Source organism: Mastigoproctus giganteus, chromosome 3 (genome assembly GCF_048544385.1).
Source record: "Mastigoproctus giganteus isolate SK-2022 chromosome 3, ASM4854438v1, whole genome shotgun sequence".
Lineage (NCBI taxonomy): Eukaryota > Metazoa > Arthropoda > Arachnida > Uropygi > Thelyphonidae > Mastigoproctus > Mastigoproctus giganteus.
In genome coordinates, this window is record NC_143577.1 from 208,966,722 (window position 1) to 208,994,567 (window position 27,846).

At 37.4% G+C, this 27,846-nt stretch overlaps 2 protein-coding genes across 8 annotated transcripts in view; one reads left to right on the top strand and one right to left on the bottom strand.

Moving 5' to 3' along the window:
- The window catches only part of Rsph4a (Radial spoke head protein 4a), a 148,848-nt gene extending 139,338 nt beyond the window's left edge, over positions 1 to 9,510 (bottom strand). For 3 of the 6 annotated variants that reach the window (XR_016546795.1, XM_090370838.1, XM_090370834.1), the window contains exon 1: positions 9,474 to 9,510. Coding sequence is in view for 2 of the 6 variants with exons in the window: in XM_090370838.1 (XP_090226964.1) it covers positions 9,474 to 9,477 (4 nt within the window). In the remaining 4 variants the exon portion in view is untranslated. Of the gene's footprint in view, positions 1 to 8,819; positions 8,930 to 9,440 lie in introns of those variants that run through there. The other 3 variants (XM_090370836.1, XM_090370835.1, XM_090370837.1) reach the window with 3 other exon arrangements.
- Positions 9,511 to 9,844: 334 nt separating this feature from the next.
- sav (scaffold protein salvador) overlaps positions 9,845 to 27,846 on the top strand; it is a 105,329-nt gene continuing 87,327 nt past the window's right edge. For both annotated transcript variants that reach the window (XM_090370839.1, XM_090370840.1), the window contains exons 1-2: positions 9,845 to 9,928; positions 25,156 to 25,267. In XM_090370839.1, the coding sequence (XP_090226965.1) occupies positions 25,174 to 25,267 (94 nt within the window). In that variant the 5' untranslated portion in view covers positions 9,845 to 9,928; positions 25,156 to 25,173. The remainder of the gene's footprint in view (positions 9,929 to 25,155; positions 25,268 to 27,846) is intronic.

A 27,846-nucleotide genomic window follows, 5' to 3' on the forward strand; every position in this document is an offset into this window, starting at 1 on the left:
GATGAGGATAATAAACAACTGTACAGAGAAATAGACTAGGCCAGTAAATCAGATTTTCTTATAATGGGGGATTTTAATTTCCAGATATTGACTGGAATTTGTGGTTTGGACATTCACACACTAGCAAGGCTTTTGTGGATTTATTGGATAATTGTTTCTATAGTAGCATGTTCGGAAGGCAACTAGAGGGAGTAATACTCTTAATCTGATTATCAGTAGTGATTCTTAATGCTTTAAGAATCTGCAGATAAAGGAAACACTAGGTACCAGTGATCACAGTGTGCTGAAGTGGGATTTACTCTAAGAGGTAAGCGAAGGATTTTTGTTTCGTAAAGGTGACTACAGTGGTCTAATCTGGTTTTTAAATTCTATACAGTGGGACCAACTGATGATGTTACCAACAACAAATTCAAAATGGTAAGCATTTAAAGAATTAATCTTGGAAGCTACTAGGCTTTTCATACCAACTAAGAAATATTGTTCAAAGTTTAGGCCTAAATGGATGTCAGATGAACTAACGAGACATGTGGCAGAGAAGAAAATTGGATGGGATACATATAAATTAAAAGGCAACATGGAAGCCTATGATAGATATAAGATGTTCTGTAACCAAGTCACAAAGCAGGTTAGGCAGACAAAGCCAGATTACGAGAAATCTTTGGCAAAGGATGCAAAGAAAAATAGCAAAGAGTTCTTTACTTATGTAAACTCTAGAAGGAAGGGAATTAATCAGATTGGTCCACTTGATATCGATGGTTCAACTGTTGATGATCCTGCTCAATTAGCTGTAACTAACAAACTAAATGAGTATTTTGCATCTACATTCACACATGAGGAGTTATTCAGGAAGGGAATGCGACAGGTGAATTAAACTTTGGCAGTGAGCTAGATGATTTTGTAATAACTGAGAGCAAAGTGGAGGAGAAATTTTTGAAGATAAACATAAGAAAGGCACCTGGGTGGATGTGATCTATCCAGTTATATTAAAGCAGGCAGCAAAGCAAGTAAGCAAACCCTTAGCCATAATTATGAGAGCTTCCTTGGACTCAAGGGAGGAACCCATGGTTGTTGTTATTTTGGTTTTTAGGAGCATTAGCAACTAAGGCCATATTGCTCCGGGGAAATGCGGTGGTCATTCCCTGACCTTTCCGCAGCCTCCATATTTGGTGGTCACGGACTCGAACCCCAGTCTAATCAAGAAGCGTGTGCTACGCACTGCTGCTCCTGCCCACCTGGCTATGGAGGTGCCTTGGTATCCATGGACTGGAGATGTGCAAATGTGATACCAATTCACAAAGGAGGATCAAAGGGTGACACAAGTAATTACAGACCTGTTAGTTTAACTTCTGTTCCAGGAAAATTAATAGAGACACTGGTTAAAGTAGCACTGCAGGATCATCTAGACAAGACATCAGTTATAGCTGGGACACAGCATGGGTTTGTTAAGGGGAAGTCTTGTCTGACCAATTTGATTGGATACTATGATATGGTCACAAAGGAATTGGATGCAAAGAATAATTTTGATATCATATATTTGGATCTTAGAAAGTCTTTTGATACTGTTGCACAAATTGGAGCAGTGTGGCATTGGAGGCAAATTGCTGGTATGGATAAAGGGATGGTTGAATGGGAGAAGACAGAGAGTGGTAATCAATGGACACTGCACTTTGTGGACTAATGTTATTAGTGGAATCCTCCAGGGTTCAGTGTTGGGTCCATTGTTGTTTTCTGTATTCATAAATGATACTGATCATGGTATATATCAAGCTTAATGTCCTCGGCGCCTCCGTAGCCAGGTGGGAAGGAGCAGCAGTGCGTAGCACATGCTTCTTGATTAGACCGGGGTTCGAGCCCGTCACCACCAAATACGGAGTATGCGGAAAGGTCAGGAATGACCACCGCATATCCCGGAGCAATATGGCCTTAGTTGCTAATGCTCCTAAAAACCAAATAACAAATAACAAGCTTAATGTCTAAGTTTGCAGACAATACAAAGGTTGGCAGGGGGTGTCAATGATATTAATGACAGTATGCTACTGCAACAGGATCTAGAAAAGTTGAGCAAAAGGGCTGAGAGATGACAACTAAAGTTTAAAATTAACAAATGTAAAGTACTGCATATGGGAAGCAGTAACCCTAGAGTATAATATCAATTGTGTGGTACTACACTGACAATGGTAGAGAACAAAAAGGACCTGGGGGTCCTTTTCTTTTTCTACAATAATTTCATAATTGTGTAGACATATATGAAGTTTTCAGAGCAGTGCAGATGGTCTGCAAGAGTAGCTCATGGTATCTTGAGCTACTCTTGCAGACCATGAGCTACTCTTGCAAGAGTAGCTCATGGTATCTTGTTAATGATATACAGGAATTTTTCTAGCAGGGATAAGGAGGTGATTGTCCCCTTGTATAAGTCAATGGGCAGGCCACACCTTGAGTACTGTATACAGGTCTGGAGGCCTCATTTTAAGAAGGATGTAGATAGAGCTGCTAGAAAGAGTACAGAGACGGGCAACAAGATAAGTGAATGGAACAAAGGGTTGCTCTTACGTAGAAAGGCTTAAGTTTTGTAAATTACAGTGTCTGAAGACTAGGCACCTGTGAGGTGATTTGATTGAGGTGTATAAAGCCTTGAATGGTTTGAGCATGCTCAATGCTGATGGGATTCTTCCTATTGCTCAGAATAATCGCCTGATAGAGCATAAATTCAAATTGAGAAAGACAGTTGTAGGATGGATGTGCAGAAGTTTGCCTATAGCCAGCAGGTGGTTGATTGCTGGAACAAACTTCCATTTGTCATTGTAGAAGTTGATAGCTTAAATAGATTCAAGGCAGAACTATACAAAAATTTGGAGCAAGTGGATGTGTGAAATGAGAAGGTTGTTTTTTTTTTGGCTGATGCTGTATAAGCTTGCTTTCTTGCATCATATGCCTTTACTAATGCTAATACTTTATTATTATTAATCTGCACTTCCATCATTTCTTCTTGCCCACCAGCATTGTCACTGCCCCAAGTTCTTGAGCATTTGTATCCATTGCAAAAATTATTCTCTTGCCCCTTAATTTCTCACAAACTCTTTCTTTATAGTTTAGATAGATAGTATTTACTGTCAGTTCATCCCTGAATTGATAGTAAATACTCACAAAATAAATACTCCCAATATCTGAGACTATTTCTACGCATTTCCATGCGTACAACACAAATCATTGATTTGTGCTATTACTAAGTCTCTATTACAAACTACAACATCAGCCTGACAACCATTACCATATCCAGCAATCCTATCAGTAATAGTGTAACCTCTTACAACCTCATCCATCCCATATGGCTCCTGCAGGAAGAGAATATCCACAATCATTTCGTCCATCTTTTTATTCAATTGCAGCAAAATTATATATGATCTTTGGCCATTCACCTGCACAATCTTTAGCTTTCTAATATCATTATTTCTATTATCCATAATTGGATCTACTCTTATACTGCTCATACCCTCTTTTATATTCTTTGCAGTTCCTACTTCTTATTGAATGGCCAAAGTCGAACCCCTTTCTTTTACAATTAATACAAACAGGATCATTCTGCTTCCTAGTTCAATCTTTAAATATGTGGCCCACCCCTCCACAGTGACCATGGTTTTCCTCCTACACTGATGCACATGGCCATAGGCTAAACATTTAAAACATTTAGGAACAAGGATAATATCATTCACCCTATATAACATCCATTGACAGTATATTCTTCCTCTTCTATTTAATATTTCTCTAACCCTTTAACTTGTAAGATTCTTGTAACTTGTGTAACAAGTTTCTCCCCCACAATTCCAAAATAAATTCTTCTTCTTCAATTTCTTTGTTCACTTCATATACTATCACTTTTAATCCTGGTTTTCTGGGTATTTCTATTCATAGACCAACATCCTTCAGTTTCTCATTACTTTGTAATTCCTTAATATCTTCTAAAGAGCCAAGTTCTAACAACATTCCTCTATCTCTAATCTTTCTTGACCTCTTAACCTTAAATTTTCTTTCCCACCTCTTCACTAGTTCTTTTATCATCTCTATCTACTTTTATAAACACTACATGTGTGTCCTTTTCCTCAGTTATTTTTTTAGGAACATCTTTCTTTAAAATACAAGCATAAGTTTCAAACTTTTCTTCTTGTTGTCTTGCCAAACCCTGGCAATCTCTTATTCTAGCTTCCATTACTCATTTTTCAACAAACATCTTAACAAGCAAGGGTACACTGGGAAGTCATGTAGTTTGCAGCCTTTACTCTTACTGACACCTCGTCCTTTGAGAAAAGTGTAATCAATGCCAGACAAGGCCTTGATGGGTGTTTATGTGATCCCTTCCTCTGACTTTAAAATAAAAAGCTATCCAATAGCATTAGCATTAGTAGAGGCATTTGATGCAAGAAAGCAAGCTTATGCAGCATCAGCCAAAAAAAAAAAAAACCCACTTCCACTTCACCCCTCTGTTCGTTCAAAATACCTGTCCAGCTGAGCCTTAAACTTATTTAGGCTATCAACCTCCACCACAAGGGATGGAAGTCTGTTCCACCAACCAACCACCCGCTGGCTAAAGGCAAATTTCCGCACGTCTATCCTACATCTGTCTTTCCTCAATTTGAATTTAGCATTAGCATTAGCATTAGTAGAGGCATTTGATGCAAGAAAGCAAGCTTATGCAGCATCAGCCAAAAAAAAAAAAAAAAGTAACATAAATAAATAAAAATAACCACTTCCTCTTCACCCCTCTGTTCATTCGAAATACCTGTCCAGCTGAGCCTTAAACTTATTTAGGCTATCAACTTCCACGACAAGGGATGGAAGTCTGTTCCACCTACCAACCACCCGCTGGCTAAAGGCAAATTTCCGCACGTCTATCCTACATCTGTCTTTCCTCAATTTGAATTTATGCCCTCTCAGGTGATTATTCTGAGCTAGAGGAAGAATCCCATCAGCATTGAGCATGCTTAAACCATTCAAGGCTTTATACACCTCTATCAGATCACCTCGCTGGTGCCTAGTCTCCAGACACTGTAATTTGCAAAACTTAAGCCTTTCTTCGTAAGAGCACCCCTTTGTTCCATTCACTAATCTTGTTGCCCTTCTCTGTACTCGTTCCAGCAGCTCTACATCCTTCTTGAAATGAGGCCTCCAGACCTGTATACAGTACTCTAGGTGTGGACTGACCATTGCCTTATACAATGGAATAATCACCTCCTTATCCCTGCTGGAAAAATTCCTGTATATCATTGACAATACTCCATGAGCTACCCTTGCAGCCCGTCTGCACTGCTCATAGAACTTCATATCTGCCTGCACAATCACCCCCAAGTCCCTTTCATTCTCTACCACTGTCAGTGTAGTACCACAGAGTTGATACGTTGCTCTGGGGTTGCTGTTTCCCATGTATAGTACTTTACATTTGTCAATGTTAAACTTCATTTGCCACCTCTCAGCCCATCTGCTCAACCTTCCAGATCCTGTTGCAGCAGCATAGTGTCAGTAGTGTCCTTGACAACCCTGCCAACCTTTGTATCATCTGCAAACTTGGACATTAAGCTTGATATACCATCATCAATATCATTTATAAATACAGAAAACAACAATGGACCCAACACTGAGCCCTGAGGGACCCCACTAATAATATTAGTCCACGATGAGCAGTGTCCATTGATTACCACTCTCTGTCTTCTCCCCCTCAACCACCCCTTTATCCATAGCAGCAATTTGCCTCCAATGTCACACTGCTCCAATTTGTGTAGCAGTCTTCCATGTGCAACAGTATCAAAAGCCTTTCTAAGATCCAAGTATATAATATCAAAGTTATTCCCTGCATCCAGTTCTTTTGTGACTGCATCATAGTATCCAATCAAGTTGGTCAGGCAAGACTTCCCCTTAACAAAACCATGCTGTGTCTGAGCTATAACTGAAGTCTTGTCTAAATGATCCTGCAGTGCTTCTTTAACCAGTGCCTCCATTAATTTTCCTGGAACAGAAGTTAAGCTCACAGGTCTATAATTACTTGTGTCAGCCTTTGATCCTCCTTTGTGAATTGGGGTCACATTTGCACATTTCCAGTCTATGGGTACCTTCCCTGAGTCCAAGGAAGCTCTCATAATTATGGCTAAGGGTTTGCTTACTTCCTTTGCTGCCTCCTTTAATATAACTGGATAGATCCCATCCACCCCGGGTGCCTTTCTTGTGTTTATCTTCAACAGTTTCTCCTCCACTTTACTCCCAGTTATTTCAAGATTCTGTAGCTTACTGCTAGAGTTGAATACACCTCTGGCATTCCCTTTGCTGAATAACTCCTCATGTATGAATGTCGATTATGTCGAATGTCGAATTTATGCCCTCTCAGGTGATTTTTCTGAGCTAGAGGAAGAATCCCATCAGCATTGAGCATGCTTAAACCATTCAAGGCTTTATACACCTCTATCAGATCACCTCGCTGGTGCCTAGTCTCCAGACACTGTAATTTGCAAAACTTAAGCCTTTCTTCGTAAGAGCACCCCTTTGTTCCATTCACTAATCTTGTTGCCCTTCTCTGTACTCGTTCCAGCAGCTCTACATCCTTCTTGAAATGAGGCCTCCAGACCTGTATACAGTACTCTAGGTGTGGCCTGACCATTGCCTTATACAAGGGAATAATCACCTCCTTATCCCTGCTGGAAAAATTCCTGTATATCATTGACAATACTCCATGAGCTACTCTTGCAGCCCGTCTGCACTGCTCAGAGAACTTCATATCTGTCTGCACAACCACCCCCAAGTCCCTTTCATTCTCTACCACTGTCAGTGTAGTACCACAGAGTTGATACGTTGCTCTGGGGTTGCTGTTTCCCATGTGTAGTACTTTACATTTGTCAATGTTAAACTTCATTTGCCACCTCTCAGCCCATCTGCTCAACCTTTCCAGATCCTGTTGCAGCAGCATAGTGTCAGTAGTGTCCTTGACAACCCTGCCAACCTTTGTATCGTCTGTAAACTTGGACATTAAGCTTGATATACCATCATCAATATCATTTATAAATACAGAAAACAATAATGGACCCAACACTGAGCCCTGAGGGACTCCACTAATAACATTAGTCCACGATGAGCAGTGTCCATTGATTACCACTCTCTGTCTTCTCCCCCTCAACCACCCTTTTATCCATAGCAGCAATTTGCCTCCAATGTCACACTGCTCCAATTTGTGTAGCAGTCTTCCATGTGCAACAGTATCAAAAGCCTTTCTAAGATCCAAGTATATAATATCAAAGTTATTCCCTGCATCCAGTTCTTTTGTGACTGCATCATAGTATCCAATCAAGTTGGTCAGGCAAGACTTCCCCTTAACAAAACCATGCTGTGTCTGAGCTATAACTGAAGTCTTGTCTAAATGATCCTGCAGTGCTTCTTTAACCAGTGCCTCCATTAATTTTCCTGGAACAGAAGTTAAGCCCACCGGTCTATAATTACTTGTGTCAGCCTTTGATCCTCCTTTGTGAATTGGGGTCACATTTGCACATTTCCAGTCTATGGGTACCTCTCCTGAGTCCAAGGAAGCTCTCATAATTATGGCTAAGGGTTTGCTTACTTCCTTTGCTGCCTCCTTTAATATAACTGGATAGATCCCATCCACCCCGGGTGCCTTTCTTGTGTTTATCTTCAACAGTTTCTCCTCCACTTTACTCCCAGTTACTTCAAGATAGTGAACCACTAACCTCAGTGTTCATTAGAACTCCCAGCCAATCTGAAATCGGCACAGATTTCCAGATACAGTAAGCTTCTGTTATAACTCCTGGAGAGGATTCAAAAAGGGAAGTAGATCAGTGATGGGTGCAAATTGACACACATATGAAGGATGACTTAGGAGATGTGGTCTGCAAAGTTTGAAAACTAGGCATTTAAAGAGGGGATATGATTGAGGTGTATAAGGCACTGAGGAGAAGTGAGTCAAATTAATGAGGAAGGTCTGCTCTCTCTCACAGATGAGGCAAGAGCCAGAGGGCACAAATATAAAATCTCATGGAATAACAGAAAATTGGATCTCATGAAGTTCACCTATGGGCAGTGGGTTATCAGACACTGGAATAAGTTGTCTCCCAATGTGGTGGAGGCAGTGGGTCTGGCTAAAGTTAAAAGAGGAAATTGGATGGTTATCTTGTGGGAATGGTATAACTATGAATATTCTGTTTCCTTTAATATTTTTTGCTGATGCAGAAAAAAAGTCTCCTTCCTTGCATAACCTAGCTTATGAATACTAATTTAAATCTTCAAGTTTATCAATCTCTGTACTCACACCCAAGATCAAATGAATGTCTGGAAAGTGATAGGCTGGAGAAACCTTCCTGAACTTGTCAAAAATAACCTTTACCTTCCCTCAAACTGGATAGGCTTGAAACCTTTGAAAGGTTTTTCCCCAATGCATTAGCATGTCACAAGAACTGGTGCACTATTGCCAGAGTAATTGACATGCCCCAAAATAATTAACCGAGAAAGATTTAAAAAAATGGAAAATTTTATTATTTTTTTAATAGTAAACCTACACAAAAAAGGTTACTGGACTCTATAGTACCTTAGTATGGGTTGAAGGTTGTAAAAATACTTGCTGACATTGTAGGTGAAGTTTTATAGATTTTCATTAAATAAGTAAAGATGGTAGTTTAAAAGAAAAGAAGAAATTAGGATAAATGAAGAATATATATACACTCACAAAGTGGAGTCTACTAGGCGCCATGTCGAGTTATGAGGTTAAAGAACGCAATTCTTTGGAATAACTTAATATATATTTTTCTTTTTTTTGTTATATCTGATCACATTACCTGACTCCAGAATAACCCCAGGGGCTCACATCTGGTGAGCATAGGTGTGGCACACCCAGGGTCCTGAGTTGGATATCATCATTCTTCTCTTTCTTGGTAATTGCCTTTTACTTTTGTCTCTCTCTCTCTTTTAGGGTAACTGGGGAATTTTTTTTTTTTTTTTTTTTTTTTTTGGCTGGTTCAGCATAAGCCTCAGGCTTCCTTGCACCATATAGCTAATAATAATAATAATAATAATGAGCAAATGGGATCTTGGATACTGAAACAAAAAAACATATTTAGTGGCACACTTTGACGATATTTCATCGAATAAAAATGATCGACAAAATAATCAATTCCTGAATACTTCCATCAATAATTATATTACAGTGTACATACATTGTAATAATAAAATAACGTATATTGAAGCGACATATATTATTCTACATATTAACAGTAATTTAAAGCAATATTAGGGAAGATGGGTTATTCCCGAAGTCGCTTTGGCATGGAGAAGACTGTTACAGTTTTTCTATACAGTACTGTATTTCAATTCAATTCTTTAACTTATTACTAAAGCTTGAATAGTTATTTCGGTATTCAAAAATAAATGCAGATAAAAGGTAGGAATGCAAAAAATACCGATTACGTATAAGGTAGAAAAATAGTATTAACGCATAGCGGTTTCTGTTTTCTTATCCCTTCAGATATCTCCAGCGGAAGTAGAAGAGTTTCCGGTTGTTAATCATCGCTGGTTGATTGGTTCAGCATGCACCTTGGTTGTACCGTGCATGAAATCTTGTCTAAAGTGACCGTTGGTTTATCAGAAAATGTAATTTGTGTGATGTTCTGTTTATATCTTTTTCTAGATTCTCACTTATAAATAACAGAAAACATACTCAGGAAAAACTAGACCAGGATATCTGATTGGGATACTTCAACTTTTTACATATTGGTCGAATCAGAGAAAAAAAACTTGCAGCTGAAGTCTAATAACCCTGCTCCAAATGATTAATTTTTGTACAAATACTCCTGCTTATTGCTTAGGAAATCTATATGATAGAGTTCAAGGAAAAGCATGAGATCTGAAGTGAAACATATATTTTGTATATATGCAAGAACCCTCCTAGGTAATAACCGCCATGTGTTAAATTAGTTATGCAGATAAATGCAACACATCTAGCGTGTTAAAAATACTCATGTGAATTACTAATTAATTTTACTAATTAATTGTAATGATTAACAAATAGTGACTTTGAATATTGACGAAAATGATAAGAGAAATTCGAAAAACTAACATAACTAAATATACACGCATCATATATAGAATAAAATACGATGCTGAATATTTACTTATTTTAGTTGACAATATGTTTATGAACATTCTGATTTCGTTGTGGTATGCAGAAATACATCTGATTTCTGCCAACTAACTTCCAAATAGAAAACTGCAAATGCACAATCTGTGTACATATGCATATTAGATAGTATTCTAAATGATTTAATTCATTTACATCTCAGTGAAAAAAATATTTAATATAATTGCTCTTCCATTAGTTATAAGTGTGCATTGTTATTCAAGTGTGAATGGAAACGAAACCTAGAGTAATACTTGTAAAATTCCGATTTTAAACGGAAATTAAAATTAATACAACACTGTGGGAACTGGGTTTTGTAATTGATGTTCAAGGCGATTAGCCGAAATTAAAATTACACATAAATTAAGCATAGCAGTTAACGTACTGATAGCATATATTTTTTGAAGCTATTAGGCGTTTCATACCGATTAAGAAATATTGTTCAGGCCTAAATGGATGCCAGATGACTAATGGGATTCGTGGCAGAGAAGAATGCATGGGATGCACATAAATTATCAGGTAAACAGAAGCCTATGGTAGCTATAAGCTAGTCTGTAATCAAATCACAAAGGAGGTTAGGCAAGCAAAGGCAGATTACAAGAAATCTTTGGCAAAGGATGCTAAGAAAAACAGCAAGGACCTTTACTTATATAAACTCTAGAGGGAAGGGGATGAATCAGATTGGTCCACTTGATATCGGTGGTTTGACTCTTGATGATCCTGCTCAAATAGCCGATAATCTGAATGAGTATTTTGCATCTACATTCACACATGAGGAGTTATTAAGGGAGGAAAAATGCCAGAACTTGATCAAACTGTAGGAGAGTGCTTAATGATTTTTTAATAACTGAGAGCAAAGTGGAGGAGAAATTGTTAAAGTTAAACATATCCCCAGGGGCTCATATCTGTTGAGTATGGGCTTGGCACACCCAGGGTCTTGAGCTGGATATCATCATTCTTCTTTTTCTTTGTGATTCCCTTCTCTCTCTTCTCTCAGGGTAATACAGAAAGGTTTGTTTTTTTTTTTATCTGGTACAGCATAAAGCCTTAGGCTTCCTTGTACCATATGGCTAATAATATGACTAATAGGATCTATCCAGTTATATTAAAGGAGGCAGAAAAGGAAGTAAGCAAACCTTTAGCCATAATTATGAGAGCAACTTTGGACTCAGAGTAAGTCCCCACAGACTGGAGATGTGCGAATGTATCCCCAATTCACAAAGGGTGACATGAATAATTACAGACCAGTTAGTTTAACTTCTGTTCTGGAGAAAATAATGGAGTCTCTGGTTAAAGATGCATTGCAGGATGATCTAAACAAGGCTGCAGCAGTAGTTCAGACACAGCATGCATTTGAGAAAGTCTTGTCTGACAAATTTGATTGGATACAGTGGTGTGGTCACAAAGGAATTGGATGCAAAGAATAATTGTGATATCATATATTTGGATTTCAGGAAAGCTTTTGACACTGTTGCATATGGAAGACTACTGTACAAATTGGAGCAGTATGGTATTAAGGGTAAATTGCTACAATGGATAAAAGGGTGGTTGAGTGGGAGAAGACAGAGAGTGGTAATTAATGGATGCTGCTCTTCATGGACTAATGTTATAAGTGGAGTCTCTCCCAAGGTTCGGTGCTGGGCCCATTGTTGTTTTGTATATTTATCAATGATATTGATGAAAGTATATCAGGCTTAATGTTGAAGTTTGTAGATGATACAAAAGTTAGCAGGGTTGTTAATGATAGTAATGGCAGTGTGCTACTGCAACAGGATCTAGAAAATTTGATCAGATGGGCTGAGAAGTGGCAACTGAAGTTTAACATTGACAAATGAAAAGTACTGCATATGGGTAGAAATAACCCCAGAGAAACGTACCAACTGTGTGGTACTACATTTACGATGGTAGAAAATGAAAAAGATCAGGGAGTAAATGTGCCATCAGATATGAAGTTATCTGAGCAGTGCAGATAGGCTGCAAGAGAAGGTCATGGGGTATTGTCAATGATATACAGGAATTTTGCTCATAGAGAAAAGGAGGTGATTATCCCTTTGTATAAGGCAATGGTCAGGCCATGCCTTGAGTACTGCATACAGGTCTGGAGGACTCATTTTAGGAAGGATGTAGAGTTGCTTGAGCATTTACAGAGAAGGGCAAAAATTCGTAGGTGGTAGATGACTTTCATCAACCGGTGAAATACCACCACTTTGCTTATTGGAGGCTTGAAGTGGTGAAACCCATGTTTAGTCTCTAGAGCAAAGTTTCCGGCACCCCCCCCATACTTCTCCTTCAACCCATGCACGGTACTAAGTACTATAGGTTTTGATACCTTTCGTGTTTGGGGTTTTCATAAAAAAAAAAAAAAAAAACAAGATTAGTGAGGGGAATGAAGGGGTTCTTTTACCAAGAAAGGCTTAAATTCTGCAAATTGCAACAGCTGGAACTAGGCACCTGCAAGGTGATCTGATTGAGGTGTATAAGGCCTTGAATGTGTTGAGCATGCTGAATTTTATTATTATTATAATTAGCCTTATGGTGCAAGGAAGCCTGGGCTTTTACTGCACCAGCCAAAAAAAAAAAATTTAGTTACCCCAGACAGAGAGAGAGAGAGAGAGAAAAATAGAAGGGAATCACCAAGAAAGAGAAAAATGATGATATCCCGCTTGGGACCCTGGGTGTGCCAAGCCCATACTCACCAGTTGTGAGTCCCTGGGGCCAATTCTGATGGGATTCTTCCGCTTGCTCAGATTACAAATCTCAGGGGGCATAAATTCAAATTGAGGAAAGACAGTTGTAGAATAGATGTGCAGAAATTTGCCTTTAACTAGTGAGTGTGGTTAATTGCTGGAACAAACTTCCATCTGTTGTAGAAGTTGATAGCTTAAATTAATTCAAGGATTAACTGGACAAAATTTTGGAGGGAATAAATGTATGAAATTGGATTTTTTTTTTGGCTGATGCTACATAAGCTCATACGTTTGCTTTCTTGCATCACATGCCCCCTTTACTACTATAACCAAGGTATGCTTTTTCACAAGACGTAGATTAATTCGGGGACAGGGTCAGATTAACTGTCATATATATAACTATCTATATAAGGCAACTGGCAAGTGTGAATATAATTATTAGTTTTTATATTTAATGTAGCTGGTTGTTGAATACTTTAGTCTCTCATTTTAGACTCTTGTCCTTTAGTATTATATATATATATATAAAGATAGATAAATAGCAGTACACTGGTCAGGTTTAGTAATTCCATTCACTTATTTCACATCTTTATTCACTTTTAAAACATAGGTATATTAGTGAATACAGGACCATAGCAATATGCTTGAACTAAATCTTAAATTTGGCCCTTCTAAATTTTGTGTATTGTGTGAAAAATTAGCTCCTTAAATTTTGCACCCTGAGGTAACCACCTCAGGGTGCAACTTTTAATGTATCACTTTAGTAAATGCTAGGGCTACATTTGAATAACAATATCTAGGAAGAAAGAAACTTAAGGTAGCTGAAAATGAAAATTATTAACTTTAATAACATTATTTGACATACAGATTCTTGAACAGAGCAGACAGGCTGAGTCAGTGCCTTAGGTTTTATTGATGCTATGAAAAAACTTTGCCAGTAGAGACAGGATATTCCTTTGAAAACAACACAGCTGTTTCATTTTGGTGACTTGATTAAGCCATTTAAAACTTTAAAAGGGTTAAATAAACTTAATGCTGAATGGGATATATATGTACTTTTTTTTTTTTCAGACAACACAAAAGGATATAAATTTATATAAAAAAAGGGTAAGAAATTATATTTTTAATCAAAGAGTAGGGTTAGTTGTTGTAACAAACTTCAACTTAATCATGTATGGAAAGTTTATGACAGTCTAAAGAGGGATTGGATCAACTTAAGATGAAATAGAAAAGAACTGAATGAAGTAAGGATGGTACATTGTAAACTTTTTTTTTTAAATTTTGCCCTTGTAATGTGCATTACACTGGGCATGTTCCATTATTCTCTAATTCAGATTAACTTTATATTCCTTGGTATGCAAAGAATCGTATAATAAACTTTTCTATTTTTAAGGGATAAAGAAAAATTTTGTGATGAGCCATGCATGGTGTTTGGGTAAAATTACAAATAATTTTGTATAATTCTGACCATTTTGTCACTCTTTATAGAACTGCTAATGATACGGTAATTTCCTTTAGTTCTAATTAGCATGTGTGCAACAGCAGACAGCTGTTTAAATGTGCTTAAAATTAAGTACCTGTATAATCAGTTAGATGTAATGTCCCCCCCCCCCATGAGATTCTTGACTACTGTTACCCCCATATGCAGTAGACTTGGTGGCAGGGTAGTTTCATAACTGGTCTGTATAACAGCTAATGATCTTGGTATTCAGATTTTCACTTATAATATATTTTAAAAAAGTTAATTACATTAAAAACACTTCCATTATCACTGTGGAAGTGTTTTTATTGTATTATCTTTTATGCTTAAATGGAATACATTTAATCTGTGACAGTTTACGTGGATTGCACAACAATTCCCCCATCCTCCCTTTCCGATCCTTTTTCACTCTTGGTGAATTAGTTTTTTTGCCAAGTGGTACTTAAGCACCTTACAAGAAAAGTTTCCCCCATTTTATTAAAAATGTAAGCTATCGCCATTGAATAGCGTATAACTAATGCCACATTAAGAGATCATAACTTTAAAACATAAATGAAAAATTTATAGGCTATCTTGAGGACTTCTTTGGTAGCAAATAAGGAATTGTGAATGCGTATAAATTACATGATGGATAACATAATGCCTGAATTCAAAATTAATTGAAAATCCCAAAAATATAATTAACACTCACTAACTTCAATGTCTTAACCTCTGATAGCAGAACTACAGCTCTTAAGGAACAAAGAATACTTTGTTCCATCCCACGGCTGTTCATTGAAGAAGCAGTGGTGACATCTGACATTCACTGCCTGGTTATGTGTCCCTGGGTTGATGTTGAAGAAATTGACTACTCCAATAAATAGCCACAGAACTCCTCCGCTAGTATGCTCTCCGCAGATGAGAGGACTTTGTTTCTTTAGGATTCTAGTTCTTCCACTCCTCCAAGATATTAATGTTAATAAGTGGATTAATTAATTTTCTAAATTTTTGTTAAATTTTAGACAGGCTAAGAAATATTCAGACATTATATTGACCAACATGTGAATAAATAGATATTCGGTTTTTTTTTTTTTTTTTTTTTTTGCTCAAAGAAGTTTCCACAGCTGCTGAATTTTTCTGATTAGTATATTAGCATCTTAAATTTATAGTTATTAAATGTATTACATTTTTTCCCAGAATAGTGTAAAAGGGCATAGTTGTGGGCTCTATATACTGGTATAGCCCATATCTGCCCTTTTCTGATCACATTAGAAAATACTTAAATTATGTTTTGTGCATATAAGTATATAAAATAAATTATATTTTATATACCCATGTTATATACCAGTTTTTCATTTTTGCAGATAACACTGCTCGACTTTAACTTCTCAACCTCAACACTGAGTTTCTCTTCAGTGTAAAGTTGAATGGCTTCAGTGTATTTTTATATCCTGATTGAAGCCCAACTCCCTCAGCCAACATTTTTTTTATTTGGAAAAGTTCATGTCTGATGTAAAAATAAATGATATTTTAAAAATAATTCCTTGAAAAAAAAAAAAAAAAAGCAATATTACATTTCACAAAGATTCAGCTTGGAGAAAATCAAACATGGAGTTATGTTAATGTAATGTCAAATATCATTTATCAAGAGATTCTTGTGTTGTTCACTGAGTGATTGAAAAACCATCACATAGTCGATCAGCTGTTTTACAATCTTCTTACATTCTTCTGTTGAATGTTAGTTTGATCTTTGACTAGTTTTTTTTTTTTTTTTTTTATGTTGTGCTATAGAAATTATTTAATGTTGCACATAAATATTATCAAAAATGTGCTAATAAATCTTGGTTAATTTTTTTATATACATGAGGAATTGACTGTGCAGTACAAAATCAAGTGTTTATTGATTAAGAAGTTGTGTTATACTTCGAATTTTGAGTTGAAGATTAGGATTACATGTCATTCATGTGAAAGAATGCTATGAAAACATACAGGTGCATTTGAAAAGTATTGGCTGTGATAACTACCTATGGATTATTATTTGTGGTGACCTGAAAGTTGTAGTACTTCTTATTGGGATGGCTAAGCTACACAAATATTGCTGTTTTTTAGTAAATGGGAGGACAGCTTATCAAGTACAGAAATTTTGTAGTTCATGATTAGCATATTAATCAAAGCTTCAGTTTCTCCTAAATAGAGCAAATTTTTTTTTTTTTCCTTCCCCACCATATTAAATTGGGAAATACTTTGTAAAAGCTGTTTTTAAGGACAGTTATGGGTTTTTATATTAAAAAATTAATTCCCAAAAATAGTTGAAACAAAAATCAGTGATTATTTTTATTTGGTCCACATATTAGAAAACTTTGGGAGAAGTGCATTTGAAGCCACATTAAACTTGGTTGAAAAGGCAGAATGGCGCTATTTAAAAATGGTTACTGCCCAATTTACTAGGCAATCTTAGAGGAGAAAATTGTGGTGCTACCAGTGTGTAAACCTGTCATATATGATGATAAAATTAGTGTGTAAATCCACTGTATGACTATCTGGCAATCTAAGATGTGCATCAACAGCTTTTGTGCTATCAAGCAAGTGCAACTGTTCTTGCTCAGTTGAATGAAGATGAAACGCACGGTAATAAACCTGACCATGAGCTTTCAAACAGTGTAGTCCTTTATTGGCAATTTTTCTATTGTAAGCTTTAGCTGAAATTTTTCTTAATGTAGAGAACTTTTATCCGATGTTAGTTCATGAAGTCTGGAACTGTTCAACTGAATTCTAATTTTAATTTACCTTTATGGCCACAATTATTGAATTTTTTGTCTCCAAGTCTTTCTTTCAGAGAATTTCTTAGTTGCAAACCCACAAATAGTTGTAATTGCACCACAGTCATATTGTTTGGTATTTGATATTTTAGCCATTTTGTCCCAGTTTTTATTTACTTAATTCTATTTTATTAGAGAATATCTGGCTGCATTAACTTCTCTTCTTACACTTGGTGGTTCAGAGGTCTCTGGATTGCAGTTGCCCAGGTTTCATTTCATTTTTATTTGCTGTTACAATAGCTATTTGTTCTGTGTATGAAGTTTTTATTTGTTTCTAAGCTTCTGACATGCAATCAACACCATCTTCATTCTTTGGCTGGTTATCTTTTTTCTTTCCACTGTCTTCCATCTTAAATATTTTGAAATGCTAATTACCTTATGAACAGTAATGTATATGCAAAAGGCACTGTCGAGGCCATATTGTTGCTTGTGTACGCCATATCTAAAAATATCATGTCCCGGTCAATGCGTTAGTGGTCTTCTAATTACCTAAGGTTGTTCAAGATATAAATGTAACATATCAGAATTGGCTTGTATCCACATTTCATGCTTCATTTTCTGCTTACACTAAAGTTTTCAGCAACTATAAAACAATTATTAGAATCAATCAATCCAAACTCAATTTTGAACAGATGAAGAGTAAAAAATTTTCTTCTCATCAAAATGATAGTTGAGATTTCTGGTCTCTTGCCAAAACTATTGGCTGAAATGTCTGTCTTTCTGTACTCCCACCTCTGTTACAATCCAATGGCTCTATTGCATTCTCAGATAAAGATAAAGTCAACTTATTAGCATCTTACATTTGTTCTAACTCTTGTATTGATGATGTAGGTAAACCTCATCCTACTATACTCAGAACACTACATTACACACAATGCCTCCTGTGGTCTTCTGGCAGAAGGATGTTAGAAGAATTCTGAACAATCATGATGCCAGTGCATCTAAAAAACAAGGTTTTCTCTTTTGTTCTTGGTGTCACTTTTATTCAGGTCCTAAAGGCATTTCTCCACTTGTTCTTGAAACCTGTCTCCTGAACTTGCACCTATTCTGTGTCAACCTTTTACACTTTCTTATTAACTGAGAAATAACTGAGAGAAGTGAAAGTGAAATTATTGAAGCTTCACATAAAAAAAGTGCCTGGGATGGTTGGGATTTATCCAATTATATTATAGGAGGTAAGAAAATCCTTAGCCATAATTATGAGAGCATATTTGGATTCAGGACCGGTCCCTATGGACTGGAGATGTGCAAATGTATCACCTATTCATAAAGGGGGAACACTAGTATGAATATTCACAAGTGGGGTTGGCACAAGTAATTACAAACCTGTTAGCTTAAATCCTGTTCCAAGGAAAAATAATGCAGTCACTGGTTGAAGTAATGCAGAGCCATCTAGACACATAAGTGTAGTTATACTTCAGTCATACCATGGATTTGTTAAGGGGTGATCATGTCAGACCAATTTGATTGGATACTATGATGTAGTAACAAAGGAACTGGATGTAAAAAATAATTTCGATATCATATACTTAAATTGCAGGAAAACTTTTGATATTGTTGCACATAAAAGGCTGCTATACAAATTGGAGTGTGTGGCATTAAGGGCAAATTACTGCTATGGGTAAAGGGATGGCTGAGTTTGAGAAGGCAGAGAGTGGTTCATAATGGACACTGCTCTATGCGGACTAATGTTATTGGTGGAGTTCCCTAGGGTTCAGTGCTGGGACTATTGTTGTTTTTATATTTATTAATGATATTGATAAAGGTATATATATCAGTCTTAGTGTCTAGGTGTGGAGATGATACAAAGGTTGGCAGCATGGTTAATGGCAGTAATGATGGTATGCTCTGCAACAGGATCTAGAAAAATTAGGCTGAGAAATGACAACTGAAGTTTAACATGGACAAATACAAAGTACTGAATATGGGTAGCAGTTACCCTAGAGTAATGTATCAACTGTGTGGTACTATACTCAGTGTGATAGAAAGTGAAAAAGACCTGGAGGGTAATTGTGAATCAGATATGAAGTTCTCTAAACAGTGCAGACAGGCTACCAGAATAGCTCATAGGGTTTTGTCAATTATAAACAGAAATTTTGCTAATAGGGATGAGGTGACTATCCCATTGTACAAATCAATGGTGAGGCCACATCTTGAGTACTGTATGCAGTACTCAAGATCCTTCTATTTGTGTTGCCTGAAAAAAAAAGTACATATATATCCCATTCAGCATTAAGTTTATTTAACCCTTTTAAAGTTTTAAATGGCTTAATCAAGTCACCAAAATGAAACAGCTGTGTTGTTTTCAAAGGAATATCCTGCCTCTACTAGCAAAGTTTTTTTCATAGCATCAATAGAATCTAAGGCACTGACTTAGCCTGTCTGCTCTGTTCAAGAATCTGTATGTAAAATAATGTTATTAAAGTTAATCATTTTCATTTTCAGCTACCTTAAGTTTCTTTCTTCCTAGATATTGTTATTCAAATGTAGCCCTAGCATTTACAAGTAGAAATCTCATTTTAGGAAGGATGTAGATCTGCTGGAACAGGTGCGGAGAAGGGCAACAAGATTTGTGTAGAAAACACAAGGATGCTTACCAAGAAAAATTGCAGCATCTGGAGGCGAGGCACCTGCGAGTTGGTCAGATTGAGGTGTTTAGGACTTTGAACGGATTGAGCTTGCTCAATCCATTCAAATGCTAATGGTGTTTTTCCTCTTGCTCAGACTTCACACATGAGAGATGATGGTTGCAGGATTGATGTGTGGAGGTTCCTTCAGCCAGCAGATGGTTGATTGTTTGAACAAGCTTCCCTCTATTTGGAAGTGGGCAGTTTGAATGAATTCAAGAAAAAACTGGACAAATTATTGGAGGGGATTGATAGGTGATATAGGAGGATTTTTTTTTGATGATGATGATGCTTTATAAATTTGCTTTCTTGCATCATATGCCACAACTACTAATAATAAAAATAATATAACGTTTTGTTCCAGTGGATGTGTGTTCTTGTCCATGAAGTTTGGAGGCAGTCTGATAATGTGGTAGCTATTTCAGCTTGTTTAGATTGGTCCATTGGTGGTAATGCCTGAAAGTCCATAACCTACCTGGATGCTTTGGACAGTTATGCACTACTTACACTGTGGCAGTAATGAGCTTGTAAGTGTTAATGCAGCAGTGCTCCAGGCACCTCCGTAGCCAGGTGGGAAGGAGCAGCAGTGCGTAGCACACACTTCTTGATTAGACCGGGGTTCGAGCCGTCACCACCAAATATGGAGGATGCGGAAAAGTCAGGGAATGACCACTGCATATATTCCTGGAGCAATATGGCCTTAGTTGCTAATGCTCCTAAAAAAAAAAAAAAATAAACCAAATAACAATAATAAATAAATAACAGTGCTCCATGTGATACGGCAAGGTTCATACAGTGGTGGTTTGTTGTAATGATGTTCAAAATTGGAATTGGTTGATTTAAACCCTGGACTGCAACTCTGTTATGCTACAGCCAAAACAACCTTGCTCCAAAATGTATCTGGCAGTTCCTCTACAGGAGGAATGGAGGCAAATTATGGCTGCTACTAAAAGTTTGTAGGAAGTATGTCCAGGAAGATTAAGGCTGTCACATAGACCAAAGGTGGCCCTACTATGTATTAGGTTTCTGAATTAAAAGCTCTTTTTGCAACTACCTGTGTGTGTTAAAAATACTTTTGGCCATATAGTACATACTATTTTCTTTATGAAATTTTTACAAGAAAAGGCTAAATGGTAGAACTGAAGCTAAATGTCTTTATACATTAATTTATTTATTTTATATATTAGCATTAGTAGAGGCATTTGATGCAAGAAAGCAAGCTTATGCAGCATCAGCCAAAAAAAAAAAAAAAAAAAAAAACCACTTCCACTTCACCCCTCTGTTCGTTCAAAATACCTGTCCAGCTGAGCCTTAAACTTATTTAGGCTATCAACCTCCACCACAAAGGATGGAAGTCTGGTCCACCAACCAACCACCCGCTGGCTAAAGGCAAATTTCCGCACGTCTATCCTACATCTGTCTTTCCTCAATTTGAATTTATGCCCTCTCAGGTGATTTTTCTGAGCTAGAGGAAGAATCCCATCAGCATTGAGCATGCTTAAACCATTCAAGGCTTTATACACCTCTATCAGATCACCTCGCTGGTGCCTAGTCTCCAGACACTGTAATTTGCAAAACTTAAGCCTTTCTTCGTAAGAGCACCCCTTTGTTCCATTCACTAATCTTGTTGCCCTTCTCTGTACTTGTTCCAGCAGCTCTACATCCTTCTTGAAATGAGGCCTCCAGACCTGTATACAGTACTCTAGGTGTGGCCTGACCATCGCCTTATACAATGGAATAATCACCTCCTTATCCCTGCTGGAAAAATTCCTCTATATCATTGACAATACTCCATGAGCTACTCTTGCAGCCTGACTGCACTGCTCAGAGAACTTCATATCTGCCTGCACAACCACCCCCAAGTCCCTTTCATTCTCTACCACTGTCAGTGTTGTACCACAGAGTTGATACGTTGCTCTGGGGTTGCTGTTTCCCATGTGTAGTACTTTACATTTGTCAATGTTAAACTTCATTTGCCACCTCTCAGCCCATCTGCTCAACCTTTCCAGATCCTGTTGCAGCAGCATAGTGTCAGTAGTGTCCTTGACAACCCTGCCAACCTTTGTATCGTCTGCAAACTTGGACATTAAGCCCGATATACCATCATCAATATCATTTATAAATACAGAAAACAATAATGGACCCAACACTGAGCCCTGAGGGACTCCACTAATAACATCAGTCCACGATGAGCAGTGTCCATTGATTACCACTCTGTCTTCTCCCCCTCAACCACCCCTTTATCCATAGCAGCAATTTGCCTCCAATGTCACACTGCTCCAATTTGTGTAGCAGTCTTCCATGTGCAACAGTATCAAAAGCCTTTCTAAGATCCAAGTATATAATATCAAAGTTATTCCCTGCATCCAGTTCTTTTGTGACTGCATCATAGTATCCAGTCAAGTTGGTCAGGCAAGACTTCCCCTTAACAAAACCATGCTGTGTCTGAGCTATAACTGAAGTCTTGTCTAAATGATCCTGCAGTGCTTCTTTAACCAGTGCCTCCATTAATTTTCCTGGAACAGAAGTTAAGCTCACAGGTCTATAATTACTTGTGTCAGCCTTTGATCCTCCTTTGTGAATTGGGGTCACATTTGCACATTTCCAGTCTATGGGTACCTCCCCTGAGTCCAAGGAAGCTCTCATAATTATGGCTAAGGGTTTGCTTACTTCCTTTGCTGCCTCCTTTAATATAGCTGGATAGATCCCATCCACCCCGGGTGCCTTTCTTGTGTTTATCTTCAACAGTTTCTCCTCCACTTTACTCCCAGTTATTTCAAGATTCTGTAGCTTACTGCTAGAGTTGAATACACCTCTGGCATTCCCCTCGCTGAATAACTCCTCATGTGTGAATGACGATGCAAAATATTCATTTAGTTTGTTAGCTACCTGAGCAGGATCATCAACACTTGACCCATCAATATCAAGTGGACCAATCTGATTCATCCCCTTCCTTCTAGAGTTTACATAAGTAAAGAACTCTTTGCTGTTTTTCTTTGCATCCCTTGCCAAGGATTTCTCGTAATCTGCCTTCGCCTGCCTAACCTCCTTTGTAACTTGGTTGCATATCAACTTGTATCTATCATAGACTTCTGTGTCATGTGTTAATTTGTATGTATCCCATGCATTTTTCTTCCCTGCCATATGCCTCATTAGTTCATCTGACATCCATTTTGGCCTAAACCTTGAACAATATTTCTTAGTTGGTATGTAAAGCCTAGTAGCTTCCAAGATAAGTTCTTTGAATGCTTCCCATTTTGAATTTGCTGTTGCTAACATCATCAGTTGGTCCCACTGTATAGAATTTAAATACTGTCTCAGTCCATCGTAGTCGCCTTTACGGAAGCAATAACCCTTCCCTTTACCCCTAATGGTAGTTACCTCTTTGAGTAAATCCCACTTCAGCACACTGTGATCACTGCCACCTAGTGGTTCATTTATCTGCAGATTCTTAATGCATGAAGAATCACTGCTGATAATCAAATCAAGAGTATTACTCCCTCTAGTTGCCTCCCGAACATGCTGATGTAGAAAACAATCATCCAATAAATCCACAAAAGCCCTGCTAGTGTGTGAGTAACCAGCCCCCAAAATCCAGTCAATATCTGGGAAATTAAAATCTCCCATTATAAGACACTCTGATTTACTGGCCCACTCTATTTCCCTGTACAGTTCCTTATTATACTCATCAGAGTCATTAGGCCTATAGCACACTCCTACTCTCAATTTTGATCTCCCAATGTTTATGTCACACCAAACTGACTCCACACTGCACTGTCCAGCGATGTCGACTGGCTTCACTTCCTTGGTTTTTATGTGTTTCTTAACTAATAGCATAACACCTCCCCCTTCCTATCCTGTCTATCCTTTCTGTAGACGTTGTACACCCCAAATTGCAGTTCCGCATCCCTTATATCTGTGTGACACCACGTCTCTGATATCCCAACAATATCTGCCTTCGATGTTTTGAGCAATACCTCAAATTCATCAAATTTATTTACTAAACTCCTAGCATTGGTGTACATGCAAGTATACCTGCACCTGTTTCTATTCTTAGCTACCCTAACACAACCCATGTGTTTACTTGTGCCGCAATGGCTCCCAGCAGTCTCTGAAATACCATGCATCTTGTTTTTCAGGCTTCTGCTCATTCTAATAGAAGCAGTGCAAGAATCTCTTTCACCTCTGTCAGTGGCTACTGTCAATCTATTGGTCTTTGTCTCCCCCCAAGCTAGCAGTTTTCCGACCCACCTAACACTGCCTCGATAGCATCAGCAAATATTCTTGCACCCTTTCTATTTAAGTGTATCCCATCCCTGTAGAAGCAATCTCTCCTGTTAACAAGTACAGTCCAGGCTGAAAAAAATTCTACCCCTTGAGCCTTGCACAATCTTTCCAGGGCCGAATTGATCGACAAGGCTCTCATCATATACCCCCTCCTATCGTGTCTGGGCAGAATTGCAGACACTTTCAAATTCAACCCTAATTCTCGGCCTTTGTTCAACAGTGACCTGTACTTGTTAAGTAATTCTGCCGGTCTCCTACTCTTAATATTATTAGTGCCAACGTGTACAACTATATCACCTTTTGTGCCCTTAAAAGATGATATTTGCTCTACAACGTCATCAACCTTTGCCCCTGGCAGACATACCCTGGTCCTGTTCCACCTGTCTTTTTTACAAAGCATGTTCCCCGTTTCCCTGACAATAGAGTCACCAACAACTACTAGTTCCTTCGGGACCAGCGCATTCCGCCTTGGGGGTTGTCTCTGTGTCACGCGATGCTCAAGTGCAAGCTCTGGCGTTGATGTGGGCAGCTGAGAGCTTGATGGGCCCCTCAATTTAGTTTCTTCGAGGGCATCCACCCAGTCCTTCAAGCTCTCATATAGGCCCATAAAAACGCCGAATTGTTGCCTGATATCGATACACTCCTTGCATCGCGCACACACAAAGACATCCCCCTTGGCAGTATCATGTCCCGTACCCGATTGCTCTGCAAACATCAAGCAAACAGTGCATTTTATAAGGCTGTGAGTCAGAGGACAACTGCCCCCCTCAGTTCTGCTCTGAGCCACAGCACTTCCATTAGCTTGAGCCTTTTGCTTTGCTGCTCTGGTCTGAGTCATGATTCTATTAATTTATTAATTAATTATGTTATTAATTATACTATGTTTGTAATCTAAGTCGTTATATGTATTTATTTAAACGTACAATTTAACTGCTAACGAAGTTCAACTAATATAATTTATTGTTTGAAAAAACTAAATTAACTTATAATTTGCACTTATAATTGATTTATCTACATTTCTGTATATTTAGGCAACTAGAAATTGACTGGATTTTTTTTCATCACAACCAATTTGTGAAATTTTTAATGTTTAGTTTAAATAATGATTTTATCTGAATAGGAGCTTGTACAGAAATCAATGTTGTCTTCTTCCAAAAAGAAAGATTTAAATTATCTGAGTGATGGAGTTGCTGGAAAATATGTTAAGAAAGATACTCCCCCAGATTTACCAAGTAAGTAACTGTTTCTCATATACAATATTTCTTGAATAACTCTGTTTTTTTTTTTTTTTAATTACAAAACAATCTAATTATTAAAATTTACCCAAATGAATTCTTAGTGTAGCATGCCCATTTCTTCAACAAACAAAAATCCACATATAATACCATCTACATTGTAGTAGTCTCCTGTAAAACTGCTGTATCCACATTACACAATTAAACTTCCACTTACCTTCAGCTTGAATTTCAGAAGCTATCCTTGGTCTGATGCCACTTTTGGGCTACTAGTTGGAATGTGACACAGGCTTTAGTTTGCAATAGGTAAATTGCTACACTGCTTGCTGACATTTAAGAAAAGGACTACAAGGTTCACTTAGTATCAAAGTTTAGCTTGTGCATGAACACAATTTATATGCTTGAACAGCCTTGTCTGGCTTAGAGCTAAGCTATTTTATCTTTTTAATAAACTTTTCTTTTGGAGTCTCATTTAAAATCTGTTATAAATATTTGTATTCTCGTGTTAATGACAGAAGATGGGTACCTTTCGTTGATTTAGATGGGAGTGTGGGTTGTGACTTGTTTCCTAAGCACTAAAATTCATGAGTGTAAATGAATTTATTGTGTGTATTGTCTACAAGCAATACTTTGGGGGGGGGGGAAACTAAGGTAAGGGCCTTCTTATATTTAACTACTTGTGCTGAAACCAACTAGCAACTATTTTATGCCATACATTCCTTCCTTGTTTTGATAGTTTAACTTTTATTAATGATTGCAGAAGAATTAATATTCACACAATAGTTTGATTAGTTACCTTTTAATAATGATTTGCAGAAGTATCAGTGATCTTTAGAAATAATTACAAGAAACAGGGGCACTTCCATAGCCAGGTGGGAAGGAGCAGCAGTGCGTAGCACATGCGTCTTGATTAGACCGGGGTTCGAGCCCATCACCACCAAATACGAAGGTTGCAGAAAGGTCAGGGAATGACCACCACATATCCCAGAGCAATATGGCCTTAGTTGCTAATGCTCCTAAAAAACAAATAACTAACTAACTAACAAGAAACAGGGATGCTTTATAATCATTGCTAAAGTATACCCAGTCATTGACTATGATCATAGCAGCTTTCACTTGCAAGTGATGGGATATGTAGGCCTGTATAGTGTTTAAGGAAAATGTGGCTAATTTTACAGTACCTGGATTATGATTTTATTTCAAGCATAAAATGATGTATAGAAGTAATAAAAAAAAACCCCAGCTCATTATGTGTTAGCCTCTCCATTGAAGGTAAGTCAAATTATACAATGCTTATTGTAAATACTGCTGCTTCACAAACAGTTTTAAGAAGGTATATGAACATGTGACAGGTGTGTCCATTTTCATTTGTACACATGATTGAGTTAAATGTAGAATTTTTTATCACTATAAAAGTATTAGTTCTCATAAGTACTTGCAGTAATCGCCTGGGAGCTTAGATTTTAAAAGTAGTTTCTTAACTTTCATTTTTTGTTAAATGTAAATTTCTGTGATAAATAACTGTGGTGACAAGGTATATTACATTAAATACTTGGACATTATGCTGTTCATTGATCTTTATCAATACGTAGGCTTCTGCCAATGCTACCATCATTCTAATCGCAAAGAAAAGTATTAGAAAAAATTACATGATAGCTGCAGGTGGGCAAATTTTAGACAAGGAACGAACAAGGTTTCTAAAGAATACAACGTATTGTATAACAAACCTAAGAAAAGACATGATTTTATTGTTGACTAAGGACGTGCCAACTTTGAAATGGGACAGGCACCATTTAAAAGTTTTGAAATGGAAACAACTAGAAGAAATGGCTAACTAAAATTGGCAGTTACCAAAGTGAGATATTATATATTTAAAATTGCAGTGAAAAGGGTGCATCTAGATAGGTCTAGTGGCTATTACTTAAAGCAGCGGTTCCCAAATTGTGTGCCGCGGCATCCCAGGGTGCCCCAGTGAACTCACAGGAACGCCACTGAATATTTTAAATTTTCAAGGGAAACAGTGATACTTGACATATGATGGACACTACGTGAACTACTAGCTCAAGGTAGTTCACAGTTTCAACATTATTACCATCTTATTAAGTTGTTTGGACCTAACTACTTAATAAACGGAACTGTCAGGTATTTCTTTTGGCCTAGGGGCATCATGAAAAAATTACTCTGATACTTAGGGCGCTGTGAACCAAGAAAGTTTGGGAACCTCTGACTTAAAGAAAAGTACTGTGTCTCAGTGATGGAAAATCTGTCTACAAATAGAGCTGCAATATCAAATAAAAATTTTTTTGATGACTTCTACAAGGCTCTTCAAAATATAATTGAAAGTGATGGTTTGGCTCACAAACCACATATTTTGTGGCATCTTAATAAGGCTGATTTCACCTATATTATTCAATCTGAAAGAGGCCTCAGAAACATTTACCAACCGATGACTGTAGTAAAAAAGTAGGAACCTGGACTGCAACTCTGTTATGCTACAGCCAAAACCCTGAAAGTAGAGAGAGAGAGAGAGATGTAAACTTTTCTTCTTATAAGAAGAAATATTTTATTCCATAATG